At 41.3% G+C, this 14,285-nt stretch overlaps 1 protein-coding gene across 1 annotated transcript in view; it reads left to right on the top strand.

Moving 5' to 3' along the window:
* Positions 1-13,256, top strand: part of cfap20dc (CFAP20 domain containing) — a 567,108-nt gene extending 553,852 nt beyond the window's left edge. Inside the window, exons 16-17 of the mRNA XM_073072294.1 lie at positions 966-1,066; positions 12,514-13,256. Coding sequence (XP_072928395.1) covers positions 966-1,066; positions 12,514-12,528 — 116 coding nt within the window. The 3' untranslated portion in view covers positions 12,529-13,256. The remainder of the gene's footprint in view (positions 1-965; positions 1,067-12,513) is intronic.
* The last annotated feature ends 1,029 nt before the right edge of the window (positions 13,257-14,285 follow it).

The raw sequence follows: 14,285 nt of genomic DNA, 5'->3' as shown, positions 1-14,285 counted from the left end.
GTTCAGCTAATTACAGCACACCTGGTTCCCATTAGTGATCATAGGATAAAACTCGGGCGTCACAGTCCTGCTTTGCCAGTTCATTGGTTGACTCTAGTGTGAGTAAGGCTCATTTCCTGATTCCTTAGCACTGTCATTTCTAAGCTCCGCATCATTTCCTGGATACTCTACATAAACCGTGTAAAGACTCTCCTGGATATCGCTTCCCCATTTGTGATGGTGATAACGCCCCACAACTCTGCCTCCGCGCCTGTGTCCTGCACTCGGGGTTCGTCCTCCGCCTCGTCCTGGCAACAGTTCCTTACCACTGGATCTCCGTCCTGGTGCTCATCCCTGCAAATGTGACAAGTGGAACACTTGTTCCACACTTCCATTCCAGGCCCCAAACAGTCCTTCCAGAGGAGGTGACGCTTCTACAATCCTGTCAGGGTCATTTACTGTATCTGGTGCTCCAGCTTGCTAGCAGCTTAGTAACCCTAGCCTGCACATCTTTTGAATGTCTTAGGAAAGCAAAGCGCCTGGGTGAAGTCCACAGGAGAACATGCAAACTCCTTACAGTCTGTGGCAGGAATCGAACCTGGATCACTGGTGCTGGAAAGCATTACACTGACTGCTGTGCTACCATCCCGTGACTAGGGCTGTGTGAGGTTATTGTATGCTGGTGTGCAATATTTGTCCAGCTAAGATATGTAAACAATATACTGTCTTCTCAAGAACAGGTTAATAAGCACCACCCTTGCGCTACTGGGTACTTTAGAATTGGGTTTCCACTGTTTGAAACTTTATTCCAAAGTATTGTTAAAATTTAGCACTTGTGGATGAATTTGCTGATCAAAAGGAGTAATAAAGATCGCTTTAATTGTGAGTGGTAGACAAGAGAATAAGTAATCTATCCTACTTAGGAATGGGCAGCCTTTGACACACTTTGATTGTTAATATACTTTTTCCTGTTATTGAATTTGCAGGGCCAGACACACCCAGGGATCATTTTAACTGTGCTGGTTATTGCCCTGCTTGCATTCTTATCTGCCATCTGTATTGCCAAAAGATATTGTTTTCCCCAAGGGTAAGAGCCTTTTTAATTTATTTCTTACAATATAGAAGGAGGCCTTTTGCATTTTGGTATTCATGTCCGCTCCCAGTTCCATTCCTACTCTCTGTATTTCCTTGTACACTGCAAACTATTCTTTCTCTTGTATGCCCATCCACTTGTGTTTGATTGTTTAGCTACCTACAGTATGTACACTGACCAGGTGTTTAGCTACCTACAGTATGTACACTGACCAGGTGTTTAGCTACCTACAGTATGTACACTGACCAGGTGTTTAGCTACCTACAGTATGTACACTGACCAGGTGTTTAGCTACCTACAGTATGTACACTGACCAGGTATCGAAGACCCTCACGGAAGCAATCTTCTTAAGAATTTATAACAGCAAATGAGCTCATCAACGCTGCAATCGTCTCATCGCCTTTGTGAGAGCTGGAGAGCAACCAGAAGCAAGAGTAAAGCCACGCACAGGGATTCTGGCACCCGCTTACGACTGGCATGGAGAAACAACTGAAGTTTCCACAGCACATCGTCAAGACCACCGTGAGACCAGACATCCTCCTGGTCTCAGAGGCAGCAAAATACATCACCCTGCTGGAGCTGACAGTGTTGTGGGAGGAGCCTCTGGAGGAGGCCCGTGAGAGAAAGATTGCCAGATACGAGGAGCTGATCAACGACTGTCGGAGCCAGGGATGGAAGGCAAAGTGAAGCCTGTTGAAGTGGGCCGCCAGGGCTTCACTGAACACAGGTTGTGGCTTGATCTGGGTGAGGGTGTCTGATGCTGGAACACCCGATGACCCCAGGTTACATCACTGATGAGATGTTCAGACAATTGTGAGATGTATTCTTCAGATCAAAAAAGGTTTTTTTTTTGTAATGCGGGGGATCCCAGAAACCCACAAGGTCTCAGGGAGAATATGCAAACTCCATACAACAGCACCCAAATTTGGGTCACTAAAGCTGTGAGATTTCAGCACTGCCACACCATCAAAATACACAAATAAATTAATAATGTCCTTACATTTGCAATTTTCCATCCCTGTTTACTCTGAAAACAGCTATCTAAATCTTCCAGTCTGAAGTTCTTACCCCAAAGCAAACTTGCTTCTTTCTCCATTCTTTCCTAAACTCTAAGATACTGTACATTTCTTTGATCAGAATATTAACTCCTTTTCCTTCTTTGTTTGACTCGGGGATTATTTAGAAAACCCAACAGAAAAAAAGATACAGGGCCATCTAATGGACTGGTGAATCTCATCTTTGTGATCTAAAAGAGGTGGAGGAAAAATCAGTGAATACATTGGTTCAAGGGGCCAAATGATCCCCGCTGCTTCCATTCCCATTGTTGTAAAGGGGTAGAAGCAGGTGGCATTTTTTTGAAGTTAACTCTCTGAACTTACAGCATTCAAGTGTCTTAATTTGCTTCTGAATAACAACTAACAAGCTAATACAAATGGCCATGAGCCAGATGCCTCACGTCCTGTTTCAGTAATGTCAATTGGAGGTTAAACACCACCAGCAACTCCCATTCTTCTTTGCATAATACTTAATGTTCATTGGAGTCTCAAAGACAACTGATGTGATGTAACACACATTGATTGTGCACTCTCATGCTATTTCTATTATTACACTTGCCTTCTGCAGTCCCCAACTACCTCAACACAGAATGGACCATAAATTATAACTAGGCTCAGCAGCTGAATTTGAGATCCCATTCAAAATACTCCAATGTCCTTTGGCAGCTCTTGTCAAAATGCAAGCTACTTTTTAAAAAGTCTTAACGGTAAAACACATGCCTATCAAGTATAAATGAATTAAAAGCGTGATTACTAATGAAAGAATGAAAAATCAAGCCAAGCAGTTGGGATGTGTGTGACTGTGTTAGAAGCATTGACCATGGTTGGCGTAAAGCTGAGGGACCAGATGTAAGGTGGGTGTAGCTGAAGATCAGCCTCAGTGATGTCTGATCTCAAGAGTGTTCTGTAATTCTGAGCACAAGTTTAAAAAGCACTGATGTTCACGCTGAAGCTGCTGAACTGTCAGCTAGAAATCTGCATGATCTAGCTCAATATTTCTTATACCGTTTCTTGTCCCTTGCATTTGAAAATGTATTAATGAAAAGCTTGCAAATTTATTGTACTTTAATTTTCGTCCAGATTTTTGTGGTGAGAAAGGTATTTGTGTGTAGTGTGACGCAATGTTCTTTCCTGGACAAAACTCTGGTGGGTGATGGTACAGATTTCATTGTAGAGTGGCTACATCAAAACACACTGCAGGAGAAGCAGACAAATGCTGAAATGTATCTCAGAATATATTTTCACAAAATGTAATATTTCTTGCAAAACACAAAAGGAAAGGGAAGAGTGCATTGAAAATTGTTTACTGTGATCATATCACGCCCCTGTGTGGCAGTGCAGAATCGGTGCAGTCAACTGAAATTGTAAACGTCTTCATTATACACATGAAAATAACTACTATTCCTATTTGCAGACAAGGGAATTGTCCCAGCTGAGGTTTAGTTTATGAACTCTACTGGTATGTGACTGGATTTTGCTTCAGGGCAGAAGGTGTCACGTGGTCATTCAGATTTCTCCATTTAAATGAGCTCTACTGAATCCATTCCTTTCCCAGTACTGCTTTACTCACTGGGCACTTCTAGTGAAGTATTTAAATATGACTAGAAATCATTCCGATATTACAAGGTGCAATGGCGTTTAATTTGTTTACTAGGCACGCTTGTGAAGCAACAGCCCCCTTGCAAGTTTATTTGAGCCATACTTAACCGGAAAGGACCAAATTGTTCTAGTGCCGACATCCTGTGGGATGGGCTCTAATGTATGTATTTGATTGGCAACCAATTTGAAATTTACTTCTTCCTTAAATTTTCTTTCATTTCTTAAAAAAAAATCACACACTATCTGAATTGAATTGTGACTCCATCTAAAGTTTTCAGAGAGATATATATACACAATTCATAACTAACTGCTTAGGGATTGTACCATGATACTTAAGAATATTAAATATTTTGAAGAATAATATGGTAGGGTTGAAATCTTGATATTGGGAATGCTCCAGAATTAGTATATTATCTATTGTATGTGGATTTGACAGTAGTTTAAAGAACATTGAACAGTACAGCACAGGTACAGGCCCTTCAGCTCACAATGTTGTGGTGAACCAATTAAATTAGTAATCAAACAGCCAACTAAACTAATCTCTCCTGCTTACACAATGACCATACCTTCCATTTTCCTCACATTCATGTGCCTGTCTAAACATCTCTTAAAAGACCCTAACGTATTTGCCTAAGGTAAATACAGGCAGATTTTTACTCACCGAAATTGGGTAAGACTACAACTAGAGGTCATGGGTTAAGGATGAAAGGTGAAATGTTTAAGGACCAGAGGGTGATGAGCGGTTGGAACAAGCTGCTAGCACAAGTGGTGGATGTGGGGTTGATTTTGACACTTAGAAATTTGGAAAAGTACACGGATGGGAGTAGTATAGAGGTTTGTGGTCTGGAAGCAGGTTGATGGGACTAGGCAGATTAATGATTTGGTACAGATTAGATGGGTCAAAGGGCCTGTTTCTGTGCTGTAGTGTTCTAAGACTCTGTAACTCAAGTTTGTCCAACCTCTCACTATAGTACATGCCCTCTAATCCAGGCAGCATCTTGGCAAACCTCTTCAGAACTCTCTCCAAATCTGCAACATCCTTCCTATAATGAGACAACCAGAACTGTATGCAATACTCCAGCTGAGGCCTATCAATCTGCAACATAACATCCTGACTTTTGAATTCAATACTTTGACTAGCTCCATCTGCTCTTTCTCCACCCATATCCGCAACTGACCTATCCAGCCTTCTGCTCTATCCACAATACCACCAACGTTTGTATCATCTGCAGACTTACCCACTCATCTACGTTTTCATCCAGACGTTCATATACATCACCACCAGCAAAGGTTCCATTATAGATCCCTGTGGAACACCACTAATAATAGACCTTCACCTGGAATGAGTCCCTTCGCCCACTACCCACTGTCTTCTGTGGGCAAGCATCCAATTCACCATGGATCCCATGCATCTTCATCTTCTGCATGAGCCTCCCATGAGGGACCTTGTCAAATACTTTACCAAGATCCATGCAGCCAACATCCACGGTTCTACCTTAATCAATCACCCTTGTCATCTCATGAAAAAACTCAGTAAAGTTGATATTGATTCCTTATTGCTACACGTACCTCGATACAGTGAAAGACTTTTGTTCTGAGTGCTATCCAGACAGATCATGACATGTATGTATAATTACACTGAAGTATTAAAAAAAAACAAAATAAAAAAAATAGAGAAAGAGCAGTACAGGTAGACAGTGCATGTGGACCTTGCCGAGGGGAACTGGACATCAGGAATTCAAGAGTTCATCTACTAGTGCATGAGGGGTTCATTTAAGAGCCCGCTAACAGAGGGATAGAACCTGCTCTTGAGTCTGATGGCTCATGTTCTTCGGCCTTTGTATCTTTGCTCAGTTCGAGAGGGGTGAAGAGAGAATGGCCAAGGTAGGAAGGTCTGATTATGTTAGCTGCTTTCCTGAGGCAGCAGGAGGTGTTGGCTGAGCCAATGAAGGGAAAGTTGGCTTGTGCGATGGGCTGCTTCCACAAATCTCTAATTTCTTCCCATTTCAGTCGGAGTAATTATCGAACCAAATGTTATCACAACTGAATAGGGTACTTTCTGTGGTGCATCTGTAAAATTTGGTAAGAGAGATTGTAAATTCCCCTCGCCTTCTGAGGAAGTAGGTGCATTAGCTGGGCTTTCTTGGCTGCACCATCCAGGGTAAATTGTTGCTGATAATTGCAGCTAGGAATTTGGAGTTTTTAAAACCATCTGTACCTCAGCAGCATTGATTCAGACAGGAAAGTATACTCCACTCTACTTCCTGAAGTTGATGACCAGCTCTTTTTCTTTTGTTAACATTGAAGGAAAGGGTGTTACCTTGACACCGTTCCAGGAGACACTCTATCTCCTTTCTGTACTCCATCCCTTTGATGTTTTAAGATCCAGCCCACTATCTACAAACTTGTAAGTGGAGTTAGAGTGGAATTTAGCCACACTGTCATGTGTATAATGAGTATAGTAAGGGGCTGAGAACGCAGATCCGCAGGGCACTGGTTTTCTGAGTGATTAAACTCATGGCAAATAACTTTAGAATGCCATAAACAGGACGTCCAGCCACCCCATTTTTCAGCCTTTATACTGTGAGTGGTTCAGAGGATAGCAAAACAGTGACATGATATAAAAATAAATTTTTGGCAGTGCATCGAAAGATATTTTCCCAAGCCCTACGAGAAGCTTACTGATGTTCTAGTGTTATACAATTTCATTTAGACCACAATGAGACTGCTGGAATCAGTGGCCATTGCTTAAAGATGTTTATTTCATGAATCTTATTGTTATTGAGATCATTAGAAAAAGCCCTCATCTATAGCACAGAATCAATGGAATGGCAGCATGCTATTTCAAATTGATTATATCAGCACAATGAAAAGAGACACTTTAAGTGATAGGTAAGATAAAACCCCTCATAGTGTTGCTTTCCGCAGGCTTTTAAGCTGGTTCAAGGTAGATTTTTAAATCAGATTCAAGCCATCAACCTTGCTGCAAACCAGAACAACACTGCACATCTCCACCGTTGTGTTATTTCAGAAGATTTCATCAGGTTGGGCTAGTTTTATTCAAGTAAAAACAAGAGAAAATCTGCAGGTGCTGGAAATCCCAGCAAGGCACACAAAATGCTGGAGGAACTCAGCAGGCCAGGTAGCATCTGTGGAAAAGAGTAAACAGTTGACGTTTCGGGCCGAGACCCGTCACCAGGACTGGAGAGAAAAGATGAGAAGTCATTGTAAGAAGATGGGGGGAGGGGGAGGAAAAAGTGCAAGGTAGTAGACAATAGACAATAGGTGCAGAAGTAGACCATTCAGCCCTTCGAGCCTGCACCGCCATTCTGAGATGCCCTCTGGTACTGGACTCTCCCAGCATCTGGAACATATTTCCTGCCTCTATCTTTTCCAATCCCTTAATAATCTTATATGTTGCAATCAGATCCCCTCTCAATCTCCTTAATTCCAGCGTGTACAAGCCCAGTCTCTCTAACCTCTCTGCGTAAGACAGTCCGGACATCCCAGGAATTAACCTTGTGAATCTACGCTGCACTTCCTCTACAGCCAGGATGTCCTTCCTTAACCCTGGAGACCAAGTAGGTGATAGGTAGAACTGGGAGGGGGAAGGGGTGAAGTAGAGAGCTGGGAAGTAGATAGGTGAAAGAATTAAAGAGCTAGAGAAAGGGGAATCTGATAGGAGAGAACAGAAGGCCATGCAAGAAAGGGAAGGGGGAGTTGCACCAGAGGGAGGTGATGGGCAGGTGAGGGAGGGAAATGGGAATGGGGAATGCTGAAGGAGGGTGGGAGGAAATCACCAGAAGTTTGAGAAATCAGTGTTCATGCCATCAGGTTGCAGGTTACCCAGATGGAATATAAGGTGTTGCTCCTCCAACCTGAGTGTGGCCTCATCACGGCAGTAGAGGAGACCATTGAAAAATATGTCTAAATGGGAAGTAGAATTAAAATGTGTGGCCCCTGGAAGATCCCACTTTTTCTGGTGGACAGAGAGTAGGAGCTCGGAGAAGCGGTCTCCCAGTCTATATCAGGTCTCACCATTACACAGGAGGCCATACTGGAAGCATTAGATAAAGTACATGGGCCCAATAGACTCAGAGGTGAAGTGTCACCTGGAAGTATTGTTTGGGGCCCTGATTCATAGTGAGGGAGGAGGTGTAAGGGCAGGTGTAGTACTTGTTCCACTTGCAAGGGTTAAGTGCCAGGAGGGAGATTGCGTAGGGAGTGATCCCTGCAGAATGTGGGGGGAGAGAAGTATGTGCTTGGTATTAGGATCCTGTTGGAGATAGCGGAAGTTACAGAAAATTATGTATTGGACATGGAGGCTGGTGGGGTGGTAGGTGAGGACGAGGAACCCTATCCCTGCTGTCAGAATGAGACTTCATTCTAGAACTAATGAGATGTTCTTCTTCTCCAAAGAAAAGGGCTTCCCTTTCTCCACCAACACTGCCCTTAGCCACATCCCTTCCATTTCATGCACGCCTTCCCTCACCCCATCCTCCTGCTGCCACACCAATCAATCTTGTTTTAATTAGAGTATATTGGTTAGTATAACAGAAAACTTGTAGCATATACTAGTGAATCAAAATGCAATAGCAAACTGTTCAATAGTTTTTAAGTAATATTCAAGAATTTTATATTGAGTTATTTATAGGATGTCAGAAACCTTGTTAAAGATTCCCAATTTTATTAATAAAGTTTTTGACTCTATTAAAACTGTACCAGATTATATCTCCTCTAATTTATGGAAAATTAATTTTCTATATTTCTGATGGCCTGCCTCAAATGAATTTTAGTGCAAAATTAAACCCAAGTGCATCATTGAGCATCTTATAATATTTCTGCATGCTATGTTAAACTTGTTGAGTTACTATTTTTTATTTGAATGTTCATAATTAATGTTTTCACCATTTGTAGAAACCAAACATATGTATATTCAACATTGAGGAGGTATGAAGAGCTGAACCTTCCTGATGGGAATACCCAAAGCAGGCAACAGCTAGACAGCAGTGAGTCAGATCAGGTGAACTAATGAAACACTATTATTGCTAATCAAGAAAGAAATTCCTATTGGAACTTGAAAAATTGCTTTGTTATCAATAATTTAGAAGCATTGTGTAGGAGTACTGGGACCTAATATATCTCTAAAAGCCAGTTCTGAATGGAGTCACTGGCTATTCAGGCTTTGCGCCTCAAGAAGTCTCAGATGGAAGTTGAAGTAAGACCAGATGTGAAGGTGAAGGAATTGATCTAACTGCCTGCTTCAGTGCTATCCACCATGCAGTCCAGGAACAATGAGCGAAAGAGAAGATCTGGGTGCATTTCCCATCCAGCCCTCAGCTCTACAACAAGGACTGGTGAACAAAAAGCATTTGAAGGGCCTTGTCAACGCTATGGAGAAACACAAGGAAAAGCTTTTCTTATTTTAATGCTTTTAAGTATACTTTATCTAATCGAGTATTAAATGTTCTGTAATTATTTAAATCAAATATTAGTTATTCCTTAAGGTTGTTATAGCCAGGGGTTGGTAGTGGGGATAAGCTCCCACTAGCAATTAAATGTTCCCAATGGAATGCTTCTCAAATAGCCTCCAGCTCCGGGGCCTTCACATGTGGCTTAGCTACTAAGCCTGGCAGAACCATCTCTACTGACAGGAGAAGAGACAAAGATAGGTTACTGGCTTTGGGCAAGTGGGGCTCTGGCTGTGTTTGGCAGCTCACCTCAGAGGAGGAAAACTGATCTCAAACCACCACTGCTTTGCAGTTATATCCACTCATAGGGAAGCCTTCTGGAGCAAACTCCAAAGAAAAATCCGGAGCTCAAGTCCCTAAATACTCCATTGAGTTCAATGCTGATGCACAACTCCTGCGATGCCACCAGTGCCAAGCTGCATCGGTCTCTGATGTTCCTTTTGGATTTGTCAGCTGTGTAGAAAGAGGGAGCCTGCTACATGGGTAACAGCTTGCTCTCCGTGTTGTACTGCCCTGGCTTGCATGTCATGTAAAACAGCTGGAATGCAACACCCATGGTCAACCCGAACAAATGAGGACCTCGAGACAGTTATTTCTATCAAATGTAATTGCTTTTCATGTTTCTGCCTAAGATATTTAAGGCTAAAATGAATGGCTAAAACTTCCTGTAAAAGCTATGGAAGGCTAAAATGCCTTGTATAGCCTCTACAGAAGATTCTCTCAGAGCTCTTCCCCAAACTCCATGACTTTTTACAAATAACCTTGTTTTTCTCACTGTTTCTAGTTCTGAAGAAAGTTCATTAATCTGAAACATCAGCATTGCTTCTCTCAGTCGGGGTTCCCAATGGACCCCTTGCTTAATGGCATTGGTCCATGGCATGAAAATGTTTGGGGTAACTGCTCCAGATGCTGCCAGAACTGTTGATTACTTAGTTTTTTTCTGTTTTTATTCTAGATTTCTGGTAGCTACTTTTTTTGTTCTTTTTTTCCTTTCTAATTGTCTATTTATTTCTAATTATGTAAGAAAGGTAATATGACTGGAATTGCCAAAAAATGAGGAGACTAGTAGAGAGCATCAGTACTAGAAGCTAAAGGGGAGCAGGAGTGGAAAGCACAACTTTTCTGCCTTACCCGATCTCCTATTAATTTTGTCACTGTATTTTAACAGGTTGCACAATGAGATTAAAAACTGTGATGTATTTCTTGGAAATGTATCAAAAAAAATGGGGTTACCTCTGCCAGGTTTCTTGGAAGTGACAGATGCTGATTGCATCCTCAGTCCTAGTCAGTTGCAGAATATTATTCCAGGGTTTATACTACATTGCAAAGTTAATGTGTCATTCCCTTTCTATGACAGCATCTCCTTACAACAATTGCCTAAATTAATAAAACAATTGTTTCCAAATTAAGGTTTGAACAAGATAATTATCTATGTTCAAACCATTCACATTTAGTGAAAGCCAGCACCATTTATCTCCCTCTATAAACATATTTCTTTTATAAATCCAATTCTATTCTCTTTCTTCAGTAGGTTTAGGACATTTTCTTTCCGGATAGGAAAATATTTCGGTTTCAGTACTTTTTGGTTAAGGTTTGACATATTTTTGTGATTTAGCCTGGTTTTGTAAGTAATAAGTAATTAACTACTGTTTCGTGGATCTTCCTGAATAATTGTGAGTATTGCACCTCATAATTAACTTTCCTGGCAGCAATCATGATTTCAGGCTCGAAGGGCCGAATGGTCTACTTCTGCACCTATTGTCTATTGTTTGAATATGCCACCCTTATTCCAATCAGGCCAGTCCCAGCCCTCAGGTTGTTGGGAATGATACAGAGAAATGTGTGGCAAGTTGAAGCAGGACTGACACTCTCAGGGTTGTTCCGCAGGACCACAACTGTAAAACCATTATTCATTGTCCAGGTTTATGGTCATCTGTGGCATGCTGTATGTCTTTGTTCAGGAGGAGGGGAGAGAAAAGGAGAAATGGAAAAAACCTCTATTTGCTGGCAAACCTCCATCCAAAAGCACCACAAGTGATCCCAGTCTCCCATCTGGAGTGCATCCCAACCAACCAGCATGGCTCTGCACCTACTCCCACCCCCCATCCTTCAACTTCCTTCTCTGTAGTCGTATCCAATTTTATCATTTAGTTCATCATTACAAGTCTTGTAATGATTAATTAAGAAGTGGGTTTTTTTTTGTTCCTTTATGCCAGTTTTCTGTGCTTGTTTATCAGTCCATTGCACCTGTAAAGTCTATTCGCAGGAGCTAGAGCTTGGGAACATTCTCGAGTTCCCAGTGACAGCCCTTTGCAGTGTTGGAGTTGGTGATTTCCAGCTGGTCTGAGCCCTGAGAGCCCAGGGCCTGACTGGAATAGTTGGCCATGGTCAGGGTGTATTGGGGCCAACTGGCTGAACTTCCAAGGGAACTAAGTAGGTGGTGGGGAAGTGGGCATGATGGAGCCAAGCCAACTTCTAGACTGTGCCAGAACACCTTTACAGTTCTGCAGGGTTGGCAGCAATGTGATGCTTGAAAGCTTTTGTCAACACTTTGTCAGAGCCAATATGGCAGTTCCCTGAGCTGCCCTGGTAGGAGTGTGAGCTATCAGCAGAAGCTCTGGGTGGCACTGCTGTTTACATAGAGCAGACTACTTATACCATGTTAAACAGAAAAGTCCCTGTGTTCTGTTAACTACCGTCCCAAATTACTGCCAAATTTTTTGATTTTTAAAGTATTTTGACACTATCATTTACTGGCAGCGAGTAACCCAAGAGATGTAGTATTTTCTCTTAAATACTCATCAGCCATTGTTGGTAGTTAGGTCCCTCAAAATTGGCATTAGATTTGGTATTAGCTCAACAAAAAGGTTACAACATTAATTTTTTAGAAATGGTTGTCAGGGTTCTCTTTACAATTAAATAATAGCATTGAAGGTTCATATTTCAGGGATCCTCAAGGTTAACATCAGGGCATTCACTTATTAACTACAGAGACTGGGTAAATGCTTCAACATTTAGCACTAGCAGATGAGAAAGTACTGAAATGTTGGAGACATGTATTACCAAGAAGATCTATTTTTGTAGTGAACAGCCCAGGTCCTCTTTTTAAAAAAATTAAAATTTTTCAGTGAAGTGTCTGCCTCTTTGTGGAAGCTCTGATCTTACATAAATGGAAGAAACCCTACTAACTGCCAGCGAGTATTGAACTCTTCTTGCCTTCTCTGGGTTAATGCGTGCAGCCTTGCATTTAGATTAATTTTTATTAAATCAGGTAAGTGCATTATTATATTCTTCTGATTTTTTTTTCTCTTTATAGGATCTCCGGGAATGAAAAAAAAAAGAAGAATGTGTTGATCCTCACTCTTTCAGCGAACCAAAGTCTTGGCATTCAACTAAATGAATTTTGAATTTAGTAATACTATTTTGTGTGTGCTTTTGTGGATTCTGTGTACACTGGTTGAAATTGAACAGAACAGTATCTTATTACCTACAAGTTATGTACACTGATGTGAGCCAAATCTACCTTGGTCTCATTTGCACATAAATGGGAAATGCCTGAACAAGAAATGTAGCATTCATTGGTATACCAAACATGCCCTCAATCATATTTGGAAAAATTCCACTGGTTATTAATGTGGTCTGTTCATTTATTAGAAATCGGTACTGGTGGATTTCAGTGTTCAATCTTGGTGAACTTCAGCAGTAATTCAGCATTGTGATTCATTGATGAGACCAATAATTTTCAACGTACAATTGAAGTTAAATTCTAGCAATAGTTACATTGCCCTTACCAAATTAATCTTAACAAATAGCTATTTATGTCATCAAAAAGATGTATTCCAAGTAATAACTGTATTGTGTAGTTATAAGATGATTAGGTAGAAAAATTGGTGCTTGATGACAGTGCACCTTGCAATGAAGCTGTAATTAGGTGTTTTCATATTTTAGAAGAATAAGAGGGCATTGCATAAAGTAAGCACAGCAGTTTTGTTTTGCGAAGCCAGTGTTATATTGAAATTAAAGTGGCTTGTTTGTTTGCAGTTACTTGCATTACTAATACTCTAACAAATTTCTACCAAACCAATTTCACTTGAACTTTAGATTGAAATTTTACACTTTTTTGGAAAGCACTCAGCAAGTCAAATAGCATCTGTGCTGTATTTCGTGTTGAACATGGGGAACTGAGTGAGCTACGCACACAAAATGCTGGAGGGGAATTCAGCAGGTCAAGCTGCTTCTATAGAAATGAATAAACAGTTGATATTTTGTACCAAAACCCTTCTTCAGTGCTGGAATGGAAGGGGAAAGATGCCAGAATAAAAAGATGGGGAGAGAGGATGGGGGACTAGCTAGAAGGTGATAGATGAAGCCAGGTGGGTGGGAAAGGTAAAAGGTTGGAGAAGGAAGAATCTGATAGGAGAGGAGACTGGACCATGGGAGAAAGGGGAAGAAGGAGAGAGAAAGAGAAGGGAAAAATACCAGAAAGAGAAATCAATGTTCATGCCATCAGGTTGGAAGCTAACTAGACAGAATACGAGGAGTTGCTTTTCCATCCCGAGAGTGGCCTCATGTGACAAAAGAGGCCATTGGACCGACACATCGGAACAGGAATGGTGGTAGGAACAAAAATGGTTGGCCACTGAGAAATTCCACTTTTGGCAGATGGATCAGAGGTGCTCAACAGAGCGGTTCCCCCAGTTTACAACAGGTCTCAGTAATGTAGAGGAAGCCACCAGATACAATAGACAGCCCCAACAGACTCATGAGTGAAATATTGCCTCACCTGGAGGTAAAGGAGGAGGTGAATGGGCAGGTATAGCATTTCTGTTGCTAACAAAAGCTGGTTTGGAGTTTTTAGAGAAAGTAAGGAGATAGATAGGATAAGAAGTCTGAGGTGAGGTCAGGCCTGCAATGGGGATAAGTTGTAAAGGTCATCCAGTTAATGTTTAATAGAGCTAGTTAGAAAGAGAAAAAAATTAGCATAAACAATGTAGTGAGGAGAGTAAGACTACAAATTGCGACTTAACAGTTGCAAACTACAGAGCTGTAGGATATGTCCAACAAGTCTGATTAATGGAGAGTGTAAAA

Source organism: Hemitrygon akajei, chromosome 19 (genome assembly GCF_048418815.1).
Source record: "Hemitrygon akajei chromosome 19, sHemAka1.3, whole genome shotgun sequence".
NCBI classification, from domain to species: Eukaryota; Metazoa; Chordata; class Chondrichthyes; order Myliobatiformes; family Dasyatidae; genus Hemitrygon; species Hemitrygon akajei.
The sequence above is the reverse complement of the archived record's forward strand: the minus strand, read 5'-3'. Positions and strand labels throughout refer to the sequence as shown.